The sequence below is a fragment of the Hyposmocoma kahamanoa genome, unplaced genomic scaffold, assembly GCF_003589595.1.
Source record: "Hyposmocoma kahamanoa isolate Upper Pololo Valley unplaced genomic scaffold, ASM358959v1 81, whole genome shotgun sequence".
Lineage (NCBI taxonomy): Eukaryota > Metazoa > Arthropoda > Insecta > Lepidoptera > Cosmopterigidae > Hyposmocoma > Hyposmocoma kahamanoa.
The window spans coordinates 7,380,675-7,398,549 of NW_020654080.1; the positions used below are offsets into that span (position 1 = coordinate 7,380,675).

Below are 17,875 nucleotides of genomic sequence, written 5' to 3' on the forward strand. Positions count from 1 at the left end.
TCTTGCATACCGTGCCAGACGCTATACCAACTAAGCCACGGAACGAAAAGTCATTCATAAGATTTGGCTCTCTTTTTGCTAATAAGTGTAATAAGGGTCTATAATAAAATAACACTTATTATATTATATATTATATAGTATTTTCCAACTTCTGCTTTGAAAGATATAGAGTAGATATAATAATTATATACAATAGGCCATTCAATCCCATTTAAGCTTTGTTTAAGAATCAAAATAAATTCAATACTTACATTAGCAATATTCGGATCCTGAGTAGCTGTAATAAACTGTCGGGCTTTGGCCAACCCAATACCAGGAAGGGATGCCAAGTAATCACACCCCGACATGATGCACATCTGTCTAAACTTGTCAAATGTGTAATGTTCTATTGGACACCGCATTACGAGGGGGAGCTTCACTGTTTCTACTAGAGTGCCTGTGCCATCAAGATCCATTTTGAACAGTACCTTGAACAATAACAATTATATATATAATTGAATATTGCTGAATATTATAGCAACTCAACACCTATATTTCACTGCCACTATGCAGTAGGAAGTACTTTTGTATTTACGTGCATTATTTATGTGTAATTTATAATAAAACCTAGTTTTAGTTACCCTGTCTCTCAGGAAAATGTCTGGTATTCATTTTATCATACGTATTAATTTCTAAGTTGTGCTTACATCCCAAGCAGTAGATAATAATAATAATCATATTGTGCATCTCTCCCAAATGTACGTAATATTCTAAGGGTCGTATTCTAGCACTCTACTCAATGCTCAAGTCAGGATTGCACTGGAAACACAAGCACTGGAAATACGACCCTAATGGCAGGGACTTGAGTATGATTTCAAGTACTTTAAACCATACTCAAATCCTGACTTGTTGAGTAGAGTTCTAGAATACGACCCTAAGTACACTGAAGTCTATCTTAAGCATGGGCATAATGGAGTCCATGATAACTGCTAGATATGGCAATTGCATTTTATTTCAACTTCTCATGATCAATCACAAGAAAAGAGTTTAGCTTGGTTTAGTTACCTTGGTGCATCCAAACAGAATCAAGTCTGAATCTTCAGTAATGACCAGCTGAGCAATATTCTTCACATTCAGATATGCTAATTGGGCATCAGCCTCATAGGGTGCGACAATACAATCCACATTGCGCTTACGACACTCCTTGATTAGTTCTAAAGCCATGAAATGGGTAATGTCTACACTACGCCTCATGTAGGACCGAGCTTCCTCTATCTGCAACATTTTAAAGGCATACATTCTTAATAAAATATATTATCCACTTTGTTTTAACTGCATCCATGGCCAAACGGTTACCATGTTGATCTGCCACGGAGGTATGAGTTTGCGTGTAATTTATGGATGTCTGATGTAATATGCGATGATAGTATGATGTACTCCATTTCCCTATGGATCCCCAAGATTTCCAAGTGGTTGTGTAGTTGCCACCTACTTCTTTGCCATAGAGAAAAATCAACAATGTACAGACAAAATGTAATGATTCATATATATTGGACATTTAAAGTGGGTTCACAATTTAGACTATGACCAAGCTGATATGTTGATACAATGCACAATGTAATTCAGAAACACCATACAACTGAGTATGTTGTTTTCTGTACACATATAGATTGTATCATTGTTGTTTAGAAATAGTATAGGTAAGTGTAAGCTAGTTGTTACGTTACACCTGAGAGATATGAAGAGCGGGATCTCCTCACAGGCATTCTTATGCTTAAAAGGAGACTTCGGCAATGAAACTGAACACTAATCAATAACTATTTTTTATTCCAATTTTTTATTTTGATTTATAATCAATATAAGCACTATGGCAAGAAACATACTGACAAAAGTTTTTCTGATGAATGCGATCGTATGTCTTTAAATGTATTTTTATGGTGTTATTACATGGACATTTTGGTGTTACAACAATGCTTTTTGACTAACTTAAGACAATTTTGTGTTGATAAGTATAGTGACTCCCATAGACAACAGTGCCCATCATGAACACTAAAGTATATTACATAAGTATATATTGTTGTAATAATTTACAATTTGATTTCTAAAACATTTCTGAAGTTTACCTTTCCGAGACTCAATAGTTCAGCTGCTCTTTTTCTAGATATGTGTCTTGATCTGCAAATTAAATAAAAATGCAAATATTTACAAAATGGTAATCTCTACTTTTACAAAATCAATTATGTTTTAAAGAAAATACTTACTCTCTTCTCTTTAATTCAGTCATAGCCTTAGCTGGCAAATGTCGACCATCAAACACCAAAATAGGTTTTATGTTTTTAGCTAGAAGCATCGAAACATACTTTAGACAATATCTTATGTGCCTGAAAAAAAATTTAATAAAAATAAATACTATGTAATTGCAGAATATATTTTGATACTTTAAAATGTGAACGAATTATAATATATATAAGAAATATAAAATAATTAATCCAAAAGATACACATTCAGGTACTTTGCTGTTGTATACTCCATTTTGATCAAATAAATTGAGCAAACTTACACATCAGTTACTTCCCCTCGTACAAGCTTATCAGCACAAGCAAAGGCACCCTTGTGAAGCCAACAGTAAGTATCTATCGCCACGGTACAACCACTAAATTCACATATATTCGTTTTCCTGGAAGCCTTCTCCAGAAATGGTATTAAACCCGTGATACCCATTTTTAACTTAAATACTTAAACCTATACTGAAATATAAATGCGATTAGTAGTAGGTTAGGGCATGTTTTCAGTCAGATTAATGGAAAATCTGTTATATTACTAAAACATATGGTCAATAATATAAAGAAAACATGTCTCGAAATTAAAATGTCATCTAGAGTTTGGCGCCCTAACGCCATTTTTTAATTTATTGTTTCTTTTTTCGTCCGAAATGAGCTCGCTCGCTAAGGTCAACGACCATGCTGCCTCATCTATCTTTGAATAAGAATAAGAATTCCGGTAAAAGTTTTTTAATTGTTTTGTTGAGCAATGTATAAATAACTCCAAATGCATGTAAAATGGCAGCTGTACGAGCAAAATCACTGAGTACTTTATTGTAATACTGAAACGCAATGTAGCGCTATCCTCACACTACTAATTGATAAATGGACATACCATGACTTAGGTACTCTAATAAACCATTATTTTGTAACAACTGAACCTAGCTTTATAAACGTAAGGAACACAGTACAGTCATATTCAAAATTGTTAAATTAAGTTAAATAACTATGGATTAATTATTTGAAAAGTTTGATTCACCACATTTGATTGGAATACACTACTACAATCTTTGCCTTTGTAAAATCAGGTAGTCGTCATTACAAAATTAAATATGAATAGTTGAGGGTAGCTGAAAACAAATTTCGAAAATCGATTATGTAGCACGTTGGCCTCTTTATTTTATTTCCAAGGATAAAATAACTAGACAGGTATCAAGTGTTTCATAAAAAGTTTTTTAAATACTTTGATTGTTAGCTAAAATGAAATTTCTACCGCAAATACTGACGTCGGTGGCAACGATTGCAGTAACATGTGCTGTGACGGCCGCTGCACTTTACTTTAAAAATCGAAGGAAAGAGATTAACGAACTGATGGTATTCTGCAAATTACAGTTCAATGCTTACTGTTGTTTCGATAAATTAATCAGTTATATAGAATCTGCGCAGAAAAGTTTGTGTGTTTGTATGCCAAGCATCCATAATCCAGCTATTCAAGCCAGACTAGTAAAACTGATAAAGGAAAAGAAAATCAAAGTACACATTATCATTAATCTAAATGGATATAAGGATTCTACAGAATTCCTTTTAAAAGAACTTATGGATGCAGGTGAGTGTTATTTTTGTAAATATGTTGAAATAATGTGAAAAAAGTATTAAAGGTATCTGTTACAGGTGCAGATATAAAATGTAGAACAGAACCATACAACATGCAACACAAGTTTTGCTTAGTCGACGATGAAGTACTCTTGACAGGCACTTTAAACTGGGGCGATGACCGTTCTTCTGACAACTGGAACTATGTTTATATCACCAGCAAGCCTCAGCTAGTCCAGCCTGTAAAAAATCAATTTTACCAAATGTGGAACACTTTTGTAAACTTGGAAGAAGCACCATTACCACCACAGACGCCTTCGGAGTATGAAAGTGATGTAGATACAGAAATCAAAGGAGCAGATGTTACATCAGATGAGAGTGGCATTCAAAATGAACCATCAGACGTGCCATTGTTGAGGGAGACTCAAATTACACCAGAGTTATGCATTCCATAGATTTCAGAGTCATGAAAAATTTTAAATTTCACAAATGTTTACAGTAGTGCAAACATGCTTATCAATAAGTTAATAGTATAGTTCTATGTCTTAATTTTTTATCAGTATACAATTTTAATATAAAAGACTGATTAGTATACTAATAATATTATTGAAATGGTTACAATTCATAATTTTCAAACAATTTTTAATTTTTTTTTTCTTTCTATCATGTATGTATCTTCGTCTTATTAGATGAATTAGCTTTTTAAAAGAAAAGTTTTTCTCCATCTACATTTCCATATATTTTTATTGCCTTACTTTTAACTTATTTATTCTAAATCATCTTTTGATTGTTGTGTCTAATTTTTTTCTGTTTATGAATCATGATGGAAACCAAGTATATTTTTAAATTTAAATAAATTAATTTTCAACATTAATACTTCTTTATTTAAAGTCACCAAAATAATGGGATAAAGAAAAACAAAAAAGAACCTGCCAATATAAAATTTATTATTACATATTAAAAAGATTTTGAGCTCCAGGTTGGGTCACTCTCCAGAAATAAGTAATACAAATATGCAGTTGTAATAGTAATTGGACATATCAATTAGCGAACATGTAAGCCCCGTTCCCCATGGTAGCCAACAGCTAGCTAACTGGCTGCCTAGATAGCTGAACCTACATTTCACATACAAAATATTGTGAACACATTGGGTAACACGGCTAATAATAATAAATGGCTAATAAATTCACTGATGAATTATAATAATTTACTAATTTGTTTTTGTTGCATATAAAAGCAAACAACAATTTTACAGCCAGCACTAAATGTCTATACCCCTTACTGTAACTATGTTAATTCTGCCGTCCACTAACTAAAACGAGGCTAAGAGACAAAAAACTTTTTGAGATATAAAAAACCATATCCCAGTTTTAGAATATTGAAATTGTTTAATTATATTTCATCTCTATTTTTTGCTATTTAAAATGACTATTTAATCATTTGTCACCTAGCCGCGTTTTAGTTAGTGGACGGCAGAATTATTTGCCTACCATTAATTTATAATAAGATAAAATCTTAATTCTATTCCCCACCCCTAATAGCCTTATATTTGGCTATCTCATTCGGGAAGGTTTTGGAAAGTTCAGAGAGTAGATGACTCTTAAATCTCTTGTAGGAGTCAATTTTGCCTTTAACCTCCTCATTCTTGGCTAGTGCTTTATCAATACAGTCTTTAGTGTAGAGTTGTGGGTTCCGGCCTTGGTCAATGTAACTGGAAAAGATTAAAAAATACAGTATTATTTTATTATTACGGTGGCTTAATTCGAGGGCTTGCAACCTCTCAATCACTGCAAACATTAACTGATCTACTGTGATCACCACTAATTACAGTTCGGAGCCAAGTCCAACGGCTTAAACGAACTGAAGGACTTTCTTGGCTCTGACAGTTTTCATGTTTGAAATGTAGAGGAGTTTTATCCTCCTCGTGGCAGATTCTACACTATCTGTTTTCTCTCTGCCCAGAATTTCACATGCTTGTTCAAGCCACAATGCCCTGTTAAGGGTCTAGTCAGTATTCTGACGCCATTCCTGTAGAGTTCTTTAGTGTGTTTGTTTAGTGCACTGTATGCAGCTATCAGAATTTTTTTAAATACTGTAGATATTGTTCTGTATATTGCAGATATTGTGTGGGCTGTGTGCAAAGACCTATATATAAGTTGGAACACGTAAAATCTGAACCAAGCGTAAACAAACTCTGTGTGGACTACACAGAATATTTGAAAAAATTAGGAACAATAATACCACATCAAAGGATAATCTGCAAGAAAAATACTGCTATCTGCTTTAGAAAACCGCGTAACTGATTTTTACGATGTACAACACGATCATAGTAACTCTTCGAAGTAACATATTTCTTCGTCGGGTCAAAAATTTAGATGTTTTATGGAAAAATTATTGTACTTACTCAAACACTTCTGTAGGAACATGAATATCGTGAACTTGCGACTTCAATTTGTCCACTTCCTGAAGTCCAGTTACGAGTGATTGTCTAAAACAACCACAAATATCATTACTAAGTTTTATTCATAAGTAATGAAGGGGTAAATGTTCAAAATGATACTTACATTTTTTGATTTAAAACACTTTGACCCTGTGGCTGAAAGTCACTGACGATAATACGGATTTGACGTACGTTTTCTATAAACATCTCTAATTGAGTCTCCAGATTTTCAAGAGCAGCTGAAGACATTGTTCTGGATGATATTTAATTAATAAATAGCCACAAAATTATACGCACTCGGAACAAGCACCACAAACTACTAGACACCACAAACTACTAATACAAGCTAGACACCACAAACTAAAAATACAAGACAGACGGTTAAGTCTTTGGAAAGACAATGTCATAGTAGTGGGGTATGATGCGACGCGGAGGCGGCGAGGAATGTGCTATAGATATTCATTGATAAATTTATGCAATATCTCACTTGCACTTTGAAATTTGTTCATTATCAACTCTTTTGTTCCTTTTACACCTTTCATATAGTTATGTGTAGTATTGTAGTAAAATAGGGACGCCCTCTAATCGATAAAACCGGTGTTAGAGCTGTGCCATACGATTAAAGTATAGAATATTTTTCCGGATTTTGTACGCTCAGGTTCTGGAGATACAAAAATTTTAGGAATGGGGATTAAAATGAGTAAGAATGACTTTTATTTATTTATTTAATACACAGATACTTATACATTAATATATCTTATACCGAACTTAAGTAACAATCTTTATATTTTAATAATACCAATTTCTACGGCTAAAATGTGTACGTGTACCAATGAAATGGCCCCTCTGATGAGGGGGAACAGCGCCCCACCTAGTACATACGATAATGTACAATTTCCGCGCTGTTCCGTGCGACTCAACCACTACTTGGATATAGCTCCGCCCGCATATAATATGGGACACTACTACACTACTCTTATCCAAAAGCAATAACTGCCTCCGTGGCCGAACGGTTACCAAGCCGGACTGCCACGCAGAAGTCTCAGGTTCGATTCCCGGGCCGGGCAAACATTTGTATGGCCTACATTCATTTCTCTCGGAGTGTGGGTGTAAATGTGGTTGTCTATGTGTGTGTCCATGGCTCCCGCGACAAAGGGTTTCCTATGCTATGTTGAGTGTGCGCGTTATTAAAAAAAAAGCCCAAAGTATACAGAAATGCTTACACGTATATGCATATGTATAATTTAATCATATTTGCAAACTGGACTAAGTTCTAGTATGTTTGTCGGAATATGAAAAGCACAAGAGAATAAAAGGACATCAAAAACTACCTACCCACCTCGTAACTATTCTATATATTTACAATGTAGACATGAAAGTCTGGTCTTGTATGTTTGCCTAGCTATCAACAATACAAGAGAATAAGAGATTAAAAGCTACCTACTTCCTTTTTTGATTTTAAACATATTGACAACTTTTAGACTTTAAAGTGACGTCTAGTATATTTGCCTGGCCATCATCATTTAAATAAGAGAATGTTAAAAGAGGACGTTAAAAACTACCTACTTACGTTGTAACTCAGTAACTATTCCATACATATTTACAATTTAGACTTGAAAATCTGGTCTTGTATGTTTGTTTAGCTATCATTAACAACAGGGAATAAGAGGACATAAAAGCTACCTACTTACTTTGTGATTTTACACATATTTACAATCTTTAGTTCTTAAAGTGAGTTCTAGTATACTTGTCTGGCTATCATTTATAAAAGAGAATTTATAAAAGAGACATTAAAAACTACCTATTTTGTGATTCTATACATATTTACAATTTTTAGTCTTCAAAGTGAGGTGTAGTATGTTTGCGTGGCTATTATTTATACAAGATAATAAAAGGACAAGTAAACTACCTACCCATTTTGTAACTCAGTAACTATTCTATACATATTTACAATTTAGACTATAAAGAGAGGTCTAGTATGTTTGTCTGCGTATCAAAACATAAGAATAAGAGGACATTAACAACCTACCTACTTTGGAAATTAGTAACTATTCTATACACAGTTAAAACTTAAAGACTTTAAAGTCAGATCTAGTATGTTTGCCTGGCTATCATTTATACAAGATAATAAGAGGACGTTAAAAACTACCTACCCACTTTGGAACTCAGTAATTATTCTATATACAGTTCAAACTTAAGACTTGAAAGTCAGATCTAGTATGTTTGCCTGACTATCATTTATACAAGAGAATAAGAGGACGTTAAAAACTAACTACCCACTTTGAAACTCAGTAACTATTCTCTACATATTTACAATATTAAGACTTGAAAGTCTGGTCTTGTATGTTTGCCTAGTTATCATTAATACAAGAGAATAAGAGTACATTAATAACTACCTACTTATTTTGTGATTCTATACATATTTACAAGGCTTAGTCTTTATAGTGAGGTCTAGTATATTTGTCTGGCTATCATTTATACAAGAAAATAAGAGGACATTAAAAGCTACCTACTTACTTTGTAGCCATTCTATACATATTTACAATTTAGACTTAGCCTGAACCTATATATGCTTACATATCATTTAAATGATAACCAATAAATTACATAAGTCGAGTAGAGCTAATAACAATTACAATTAAATAGTACCTAACTAATCACAACAATCAACATAAACGTATAGAATATAAACAGAAAATTCTAAAGACGGAATGGGCGGCCACAATGGAACTGCAAACACTCTAGATCTAAAAGAATTGCTAATCAAAATCGAACAAATAAGTAAAATAAAGAAATTGTGCCGCATCGACTGAAAAAATTTGCCATTGAATTTTACAATAAACATGAGATAACAAAATCAAGTACTATAATTACGAAATGGCAAACTTGTTCTAGTATGTTTGTCGAAATATGAAACGCACAAGAGAATAAAAGGACATCAAAATCTACCTCCCACCCCGTAACCATTCTATATAATATTTACAATGTAGACATGAAAGTCTGGTCTTGTATGTTTGCCTAGGTATCATTAATACGAGAGAATAAGAGGACATTAAAATTACCTACTTCTTTTTTGATTCTATACATATTGACAATTTTTAAACTTAAAAGTGAGGTCTAGTATATTTGCCAGGCCATCATCATTTATATAACAGAATGAGAGGACGTTAAAAACTATCTACTTACGTCGTGCCTCAGTAATTATTCTATACATATTTACAATTTAGACTTGAAAATCTGGTCTTGTATGTTTGCCTAGCTATCATTAATACAAGAGAAAAAGAGGACATTAAAAACTACCTACTTAATTTGTGATTTTGCACATATTTACAATTTTTACTTCTTAAAGTGATGTCTAGTATATTTGGCTGGCATTCATTTATACAAGAGAATAAGATTACATTAAAACTACCTATTTTGTGATTCTATACATATTTACAATTTTTAGTCTTTAAAGTGAGGTCTAGTATGTTTACCTGGCTATCATTATACAAGATAATAAGAGGACATTTAAACTAGGTACCTACCCATTTTGTAACTCAGTAACTATTCTATACATATTTTCAATTTAGACTGTAAACAGAGGTCTAGTATGTTTGTTTGCGTATCAAAACACAAGAGAATAAGAGGACATTAACAACCTACCCACTTTGGAAATCAGTAACTATTCTATACACAGTTAAAGCTTAAAGAGTTTAAAGTCAGATCTAGTATGTTTGCCTGACTATCATTTATACAAGAGAATAAGAGGACGTTAAAATCTACCCACCCACTTTGGAACTCAATAACTATTCTATATACAGTTAAAACTTAAGACTTTAAAGTCAGATCTAGTATGTTTCCGTGACTATCATTTATACAAGAGAATAAGAGGACGTTAAAAACTACCTACCCACTTTGAAACTCAGTAACTATTCTATACACAGTTAAAACTTAAGACTTTAAAGTCAGATCTAGTATGTGTGCCTGGCTATCATTTATACAAGATAATAAGAGGACGTTAAAAACTACCTACCCACTTTGAAACTCGGTAACTATTCTATATACAGTTAAAACTTAAGACTTTAAACTCAGATCTAGTATGTTTGCCTGGCTATCATTTATACAATATAATAAGAGGACGTTAAAAAGTACCTACCCACTTTGGAACTCAGTAATTATTCTATATACAGTTAAAACTTAAGACTCTAAAGTCAGATCTAGTATGTTTGCCTATCATTTATACAAGAGAATAAGAGAACGTTAAAAACTACCGACTTGCTTTGTGACTTAGTAACTATTGTATACATATTTACAATATTAAGACTTCAAAGTCTGGTCTTCTATGTTTGCCTAGCTATCATTAATACAAGAGAATAAGAGTACATTAATAACTACCTACTTACTTTGTGATTCTATACATATTTACAAGGCTGAGTCTTTATAGTGAGGTCTAGTATATTTGCCTGGCTATCATTTATACAAGAAAATAAGGAGACATTAAAAGCTACCGACTTACTTTGTAGCTATTCTATATATATTTACAATTTAGACTTATCCTTAACCTATGTATGCTTACATACCATTTAAATTAATAATTAATAAATTACATAAGTCAAGTCGAGCTAATAACAATTATAATTAAATAGTACTAAACTAATCACAACAATCAACATAAACCTATAGAACACAAAAGGAAAACTCTAGGGACGGAATGGGCAGCAACAATGGAACTGCAAAGACTCTACTACTCTCAAAGTCGAACAAAAAATAAAATGAAAAAGTTGTGTCGCTTCGAGTGAAAACATTTATCATTGAGTTTTACGACAATCTTGAGATAACAAAATCAAGTACTATAATCAACGAAATGGCAAACTTGATAACAATAAAATAAACAACAAATATAAAAATAATTAAATAGAAATTAAGAACTGCGCAATCTAGTTGATCTATAACTTAAACCTTTGGTGACTTTACTTTGGATCAAGTTTTCCGTTTCTGCTGCCTTTGGTCTCGAATCAACATTGTGTATTCTTCTATTAAAATTGATGCACCATTGTCTACCTTGCATTTTTATAACGTAAAGGAAAAAAGCAGTTAAAAAATTTTTCTTGTGTCGCGAGCAGGTAAACCAAGCTGTATTAGTATTTTTCTGCAAAATTGAGAGTAATTCTGGGTAAACGTAAACATAGCAAATTTGTGGCAAAAATTTATCGATTAAGTAAATACTCTCCCATACTAATGAACTAATGTTTTTTGAAGGATAATAGAGTGTTTGTTTTTCTAAATTATATTCTCGATTAGCAATTAACGTGTGAAACGGTTGAACATCTGTAGACAACAATGCATCTTTACAAAGGTCGCAGTCAACACACTGCAATTTAGGCAACAGGCAGCGACAAATTGCACCAGCGATGTATGACACACTATTGGTTTGCATAACATTTTCTTATGGGATAGAGTCTATTAATTCACAATTACCTCGGAATCGATATTGTTAGAGACTGTCTGTCTGTTACGTGGTACCAAATTTGTCAAAGTTCCTAACATTGCATCATCCATCAGTGGCGCAGTTTGTGTATAATGATTTTCCAGATGAGATGTTATTGATCAACAACGTTTTGTAGGCTGAGACAAAGTGGGTGCAATCCGGATTGGTATTGAAACCACCATGAGCTCTAATCTGCCCAAAAAAATTTTCAAGTGGATCTTGATTTAAACGTCTCAGATTTAAGAATTTCACTCCCTCTAATCTAGACAAATCAGTCCATAAATGCTTAATGCTTTTAATGTCGTGTACAAAATGTTTAAGGCTAATAGGGTTACTTTCCCTAGGATCTGAGGCATCAAATCTCATTGAATTTATTTTCTTCACAGCATTATTCCAGAAAGAAAAGTGTTCGGAATTTAATGTCAAAGCTTGTTGCAATTTACCGCGAGTATGGCCAAAACAATTCAGACTATCGAACAAATCATTCATAAATAGCAAAAGTTCTGCTGTGAACAAACCATTTTCAATGTCCACTCCAGGTACAGCATATCCGTGTTCTTCTTGTACAAAAAGTAGTGACTTCATGTATAGATCCAGAGACGTGGCCACCTGTCTGCTGAAAACCTGAGCTACTAGTTTGACCTGAAAAGTGAAATTCAGATTGTTTTTATTAAGGTCATAAAATAAAAACATAATTAATACTTATATAGTTCCTATTCTAGAAAAAATTAAAATATTTACATATAACTTTTCTAAAATAGGAACATAACTATTTTTCTTCATTATCTTTATTCATTTTAATTTCATTGACAGGTAAGGACAATCTTTTAATTGTGCATTTCAATAAATTTTTCTTCTTAATTAAAGTCTTTTGGATTCAATCTCATGCTGAAAACTAAATCTTCACTAAGGATTTGTTTTTATAACAACATATCTGCAGCACATAAAATACGTAAAATTCAAGATAATACCATTTCAAAACGTAAAACCCGACACATCAATGAAACCGTCGCAGTGTATTTTGACCTGAAAAATGGACTTGCTTTTTTTATTCGCCTATTCGATAGAGAAAGTTATGCAGAAACCAAGAAAAGAACTCCCGTGTGTCAACTTTGTGTATTAATGAAGATATAATGGTGGTTCCAGCCTGGGTGTTCTGGGTAAAGGATACTAGTCCTGAGTGGTTTTCTTTGCTCAGTACTCATAGTACAGGAAAATCCCTAGTTGGAGAACAAGTAATTGGTATGGTTAATGTAGACAGTGGTGTTACCAGCGATCGGAATTGAGGTAGTTAAATAACTTAAACTTCGATTAAACGTAAAAAATAATGTGGACATTCCCTTCTATAAATCCCGGAACTTCTCGGTGATTATATTTGAAAAGGCGTATTATTTATAAAAATGTTTCAAAAAAAATATTATAATAGTTGTGTTTCTATAGGTGCGTACTGCAAAAGATTGTACTAGTACATTTGCGACAAATTATTTCCTATTGAAAATTTACTACATATTATTATCTCAAAAAATAATATAGTTGCGTTTACATAGGTTTTTATAAAAAAAAATCCAAGACAACTTTCCACTTTGCACACATATTTCGCTGTAGAAGATTCTTTCACACGTACGAGAACAAGTTAAAAAAACAAACAATAGACACCTTTGCCTTTATTAAATCTTGGCGGTGTAGTATAAGAATTGTTATTGTTAAGCACCATGTATTTACATCTATGTTATAACTTATTATATGCAGTTTTAATCAAGCATCGAGTTGTCTCATTCGTCTCCGTCTTACGCTCTCCCTACATGGCGACTCTGCCATTTTTGGGATATAGCTAGTTCCCGGTTACAGTTTGGCTCAACGGACTTAAAATGTATATCATTTATTCTAATCGACACTTAGCTCACACGGACGTAAACGTGACGTTTACGTGGACGTAAATTTTAGTGCAAAAAATGTGTAACTCAAAAATACCTGAAAAACCGGAAGTCACCGCACAAGTCGGTGTTAACAACCAAATTAGAAACAATCATATCGTGACCAATGTTGGAATCATTTCGTGGTCCATGGTGGCAATTATTATAATACTGTTAATGGTTGGAGCTATCGTTATGATCCGGTATTGTGTGAAGTGCTTCAATAAAAGAGTGCAGCGAGGCGTTGATGCAGGTATAATACGGTTAAACAAAATGTAAAAAGGAGCGAGCATTCCTTGTAACGACGACGACCCCGATTCCTTATGAAGAAACCTGAGTCGCAAGATGTTCCTGTCACGAAGCAAATTGCTTTGATAAACCAGTGTACTAGTGAGTGAAAACCCCATTCAATATCAGTGTAAGTGTGGTGAAAATTATGAAAATTTAAGTGCGAAAAAAAAATTTTTTTTATTAAACAGTTATACTACATTATAATACGTACATTATAGACTTTAAGTATATAATATGAATAGTATCAAAATATAGGTAAGTGCGATTTTATGTATGTCAGAATATCTGGAAAATTTAAATGAAGAACTTTCAATGGTTAGAACCTACTTAATTAAAATTGGACCTAAAAGACGATGTGGAAAAATAATTGAAACGAAATTGTAGAGGCAAATGAATTATTAGAACAATATAATACTTATATAGATGCTATTACTAAGGTATATCATTTAAAAAGTAAACAAGAAAAAAATTTAATTGATAAATATTGTCAGGATACCTCACTGCACTTAAAGTTATTGTACAGTGAGGTAAAGAATCTTTGCAATATAAAAAAAGAAAAGTAAAGAAATAATATTAAAAATGGCAACGTTCGATCTGAAGGTCGCGTTAAGTCTTCTGCCAGTCATGACTGACAAAGAAGAAAATATGAAAGAATTAATTGATAGTATTGAGTACTATGCTACTACCTTAGATAACGAATCGAATAAAAAATTAATTTCTTTTATTTTAAAAACCAGGCTGTCTCAATCGGGTAAGCTAAAATTATCTAGTAAATACGAGAATATATCAGAATTACTGACCGATGTGTGCAAACAATTATTACCAAGAAAATCAGCATCGGCTATACAAAAGAAACTTCAAACATGTAAGCAAAATGAACGCTGTTGCTGATTTTGGCAAGGAAATTTCTGAATTGTTCGCGGATTCAACTATTACCCAATCGGACGGAAATTCTGATCATTATAATGTTCTGCGCCCGTTAAACGAAAAAAAATTACGCAATTAAACGGTTTGCCGACGGGCTTAGAAACCGTAGAACAAGTACAATAATTGCAGCGCGTGATTTTAATACACTAAAAGACGCTATTCAAGCAGCGCAAGATGAAGAGATCACGACAATTTCCTCAGCGTATGTAATGGGCATGTCCGCTCAACCCCGTGGATTTACACCCCCCACCGAGCAGCGAAAGCGCGCGGAGGACACAGAGGATACGCGCGAGGGCAGTCCGCCGTAAAGGTAAATACACCAAATTATTATTACAGACGGCCACAGAACTCTTATCACCCAAGAAACCCAAGAGTGTTTTCTCGTGGAAACTCGTACAGGGGTAGGTATCAGGGCAATCGCCGTCAATTATCCCATAGGAATGTGAACTTTATATCCACGACAGGTGACCCCTGCATGGCAACGTAACGTGACCGTGATGAATCAGAGCAAGCAAACGCGTCACATTTGAATAATTTTTTTCGAGTATGACTATGTATTTATGTGCAACAGCTTATGTAAAGTATGTATTAATTTGGACAGGCATGAACACAACAAAAGCGAATGGCTAATCGACACCGGCGCTTCGATTTCAGTTGTCAAGCACGATAGAGTAAAATGTTTACGCATTCCATTCCACAAAGAAAAACTTTAGGTCAACGGCGTTGGTGGAAGCGTACAGTCAGAAGGATATATTTATTTACAGCTCAAAATTGATACCTACACTATAAAACATAAATTTTATGTATTTGATAAAATGCCATTCAAAACTGATGGAATTTTAGGGCTAGATTTTTTAACAAAGTACAAAGCAGTTGTAGACTTCGAATTAAATTAATTAAGAATTTGTAATTTAGAGAGACCTGTCACATTACCCATTACTTACTTGAAACAAGATAGTTCATATTTAACAATTCTAGCAAGAAGCGAATCAATTCATTATGTGGACACGAAGTTAAAACAGGAATGTGTCATTAGTTCTCAAGAATTATGTCACGGAGTATACATTGCTAACATTATAGTACAGCCGCATAATGGTAAGGTACCTTTTAAAATAATGAATACACGAAATGAGGATGTAATTTTGAATTATTTTAATTTAAACGTTTCTAAGTTAAGTGATTATTATTTATGTCACTTTAATAAGTCGAATATGAACGCAGAGAGGGTCAAGTCTTTGTTTTCTTTACTAAAATTTGAAAATCTAAATCAGGAAGAACAAAAGTCTATTGAAAACATTTGTACCAAATTTCCAGACGTCTTTCACGTACCAGGAGATAAATTGACAACGATTTCATTATACGACCATACTATTGAATTAAAGCCACATACTACTCCTGTTTACGTAAAGCCGTATCGTTTACCACAAAGTCAAAAATCGGAAATAGATAAAGAAATAAAAAGTATGCAAGCCGATGGAATAATAGAGGAATGTAGGAGTGCCTGGTCGAGTCCATTGTTACTAGTACCTAAAAAGCTAGATTCAACGGGTATTAAAAAATGGCGTGTAGTAATTGACTACAGAAAATTAAATGAAAAAGTTCAAGATGACAAGTTTCCTCTGCCAAATATTTCAGACATTCTAGACTCGTTATCTGGTGCAATGTATTTCACTACTTTAGATCTCTATCAAGGATTTTATCAAATAAAATTAAATAAAAACAGTCGACAATACAATGCATTCACAACAACCAAAAATCAATATCAAATGACTAGATTACCAATGGGACTAAAAACTAGTCCCAATGCGTTTTCTAGAATGATTACGATTGCTATGTCGGGATTTAATTACACCCTAAACAGCCTATGGAAATAACCAGTACGTCAAGTTATGCATTTGAAAAGATTTATTTAGACATATTTGGTCCTCTGCCTACAGATATTTTTTTTTGCCGGTCATTCTTACTTTCTCACGTTACAGTGCGAACTATCAAAGTTCATAGAGGCATATCCGCTACACACAAAAGATGCTAAATCGGTTGCATCTGCTTTTGTAAATAATTTTATTTTGCGTTTTGGCATACCCAGGGAAATTGCAACAGATCGTGGATCTGAATTCATTTGAAACACAATGGACGAAGTTTGTAAACTATTAAAAATTAAGAAGCTTACTTCAACAGCGTACCACCACCAGTCCATAGGAGCGCTCGAGAATGCACATAAGACTATAGGTGCGTATTTACGTATTAATTGCCTTAACCGAACATGTTCGTGGAGCAGCTGGCTGTCGTTCTGGTGCTTCGCGTACAATAATACGGTACATACAGAGACAAGGTACACGCCGCATGAACTGGTATTCGGAAAGTCGTGCAAATTGCCGAACAATTTAAATTCCGGTATAGATCCTTTATATAACTACGATAGTTATCCACATAAATTAAAATATAGATTACAGGTTGCACAGCAAGATGCAAGGAAAAACTTATTAGGAAATAAGTTAAAACGGAAGAAGGCCTATGACGTATATGTTAATCCAGAGACGTACACTAAAGGTAATTATCTGCTACTTAAAAATGAAACAGGCAACAAAATAGATAGTACATATTCGGGTCCATTTTTAATTAATGAAGATTTAGGATGTAATGATAAATAATAAGGAAGAAATAGTCCACAAAAATCGCACAAAACCTTATATTATTTAAAATACATAAGTAAAGTAGGTACCCACATAATTAATTTAAGTACCTTATTGTATGCAAAATAATAATTATTATTATAAAATTAATAAAAATAATATATTGCTTTTTGACTACTAAACAAAATAAAATGTAACTAACTATATTACCCTTTGTAACTATGCTATAAGTAAATATATGTATAAGTATTTGTTTTGTATAACGATAGAAATAAAATAGAAATTATATAAATTTTATTTTATTTTTGTAACAGGGAAAGTGTAGTATAAGAATTGTTCTTGTTAAGCACCATCTATGTTATTACTTA

The 17,875-nt window shown here is 33.1% G+C and overlaps 4 protein-coding genes across 8 annotated transcripts in view; 1 reads left to right on the forward strand and 3 right to left on the reverse strand.

Moving 5' to 3' along the window:
• Positions 1-2,755, reverse strand: part of LOC113234148 (exonuclease 1) — an 11,003-nt gene extending 8,248 nt beyond the window's left edge. The window contains exons 1-5 of the mRNA XM_026469416.1: positions 2,540-2,755; positions 2,241-2,360; positions 2,103-2,154; positions 1,045-1,254; positions 252-467 (exon numbers count right to left, since the gene is read on the reverse strand). Coding sequence (XP_026325201.1) covers positions 252-467; positions 1,045-1,254; positions 2,103-2,154; positions 2,241-2,360; positions 2,540-2,700 — 759 coding nt within the window. The 5' untranslated portion in view covers positions 2,701-2,755. The remainder of the gene's footprint in view (positions 1-251; positions 468-1,044; positions 1,255-2,102; positions 2,155-2,240; positions 2,361-2,539) is intronic.
• A 633-nt stretch (positions 2,756-3,388) lies between these two features.
• LOC113234167 (mitochondrial cardiolipin hydrolase-like) lies at positions 3,389-4,618 on the forward strand. The gene is made up of 2 exons (XM_026469446.1): positions 3,389-3,846; positions 3,912-4,618. The coding sequence occupies exons 1-2, from the start codon at positions 3,501-3,503 to the stop codon at positions 4,286-4,288; spliced, it is 723 nt and encodes a 240-aa protein (XP_026325231.1). The 5' UTR covers positions 3,389-3,500; the 3' UTR covers positions 4,289-4,618.
• Positions 4,619-4,811: 193 nt separating this feature from the next.
• LOC113234164 (mediator of RNA polymerase II transcription subunit 10) lies at positions 4,812-6,622 on the reverse strand. 5 transcript variants are annotated; one of them, XM_026469443.1, is made up of 4 exons: positions 6,398-6,622; positions 6,238-6,321; positions 5,357-5,544; positions 4,812-5,133 (listed from the first exon to the last, which is right to left on the reverse strand). In XM_026469443.1, coding segments are annotated over exons 1-4 (399 nt in total). In that variant the 5' UTR covers positions 6,523-6,622; the 3' UTR covers positions 4,812-5,131. The 5 variants fall into 5 exon arrangements, with proteins under 5 accessions (XP_026325228.1, XP_026325227.1, XP_026325226.1 ...); XM_026469442.1 differs by having other exon boundaries at positions 4,812-5,131; positions 5,332-5,544; XM_026469441.1 differs by having other exon boundaries at positions 4,812-5,138; positions 5,327-5,544.
• A 4,336-nt stretch (positions 6,623-10,958) lies between these two features.
• Positions 10,959-17,875, reverse strand: part of LOC113234055 — a 28,460-nt gene continuing 21,543 nt past the window's right edge. The window contains exon 2 of the mRNA XM_026469290.1: positions 10,959-12,385. The gene's annotated coding sequence lies outside the window, so the exon portion shown is untranslated. The remainder of the gene's footprint in view (positions 12,386-17,875) is intronic.

What these genes read in the sequence shown, in the direction of transcription:
- LOC113234167 (XM_026469446.1), top strand. Translation starts at nt 3,501, where the DNA reads ATGAAATTTCTACCGCAAATACTGACGTCGGTGGCAACGATTGCAGTA. An exon ending in AAAAGAACTTATGGATGCAG is followed by an intron (nt 3,847 to 3,911) that starts GTGAGTGTTATT and finishes TATCTGTTACAG; the next exon opens with GTGCAGATATAAAATGTAGA.
- LOC113234164 (XM_026469443.1), bottom strand. Translation starts at nt 6,522, where the DNA reads ATGTCTTCAGCTGCTCTTGAAAATCTGGAGACTCAATTAGAGATGTTT. An exon ending in AGTGTTTTAAATCAAAAAAT is followed by an intron (nt 6,322 to 6,397) that starts GTAAGTATCATT and finishes TGGTTGTTTTAG; the next exon opens with ACAATCACTCGTAACTGGAC. An exon ending in GTTCCTACAGAAGTGTTTGA is followed by an intron (nt 5,545 to 6,237) that starts GTAAGTACAATA and finishes AATCTTTTCCAG; the next exon opens with TTACATTGACCAAGGCCGGA.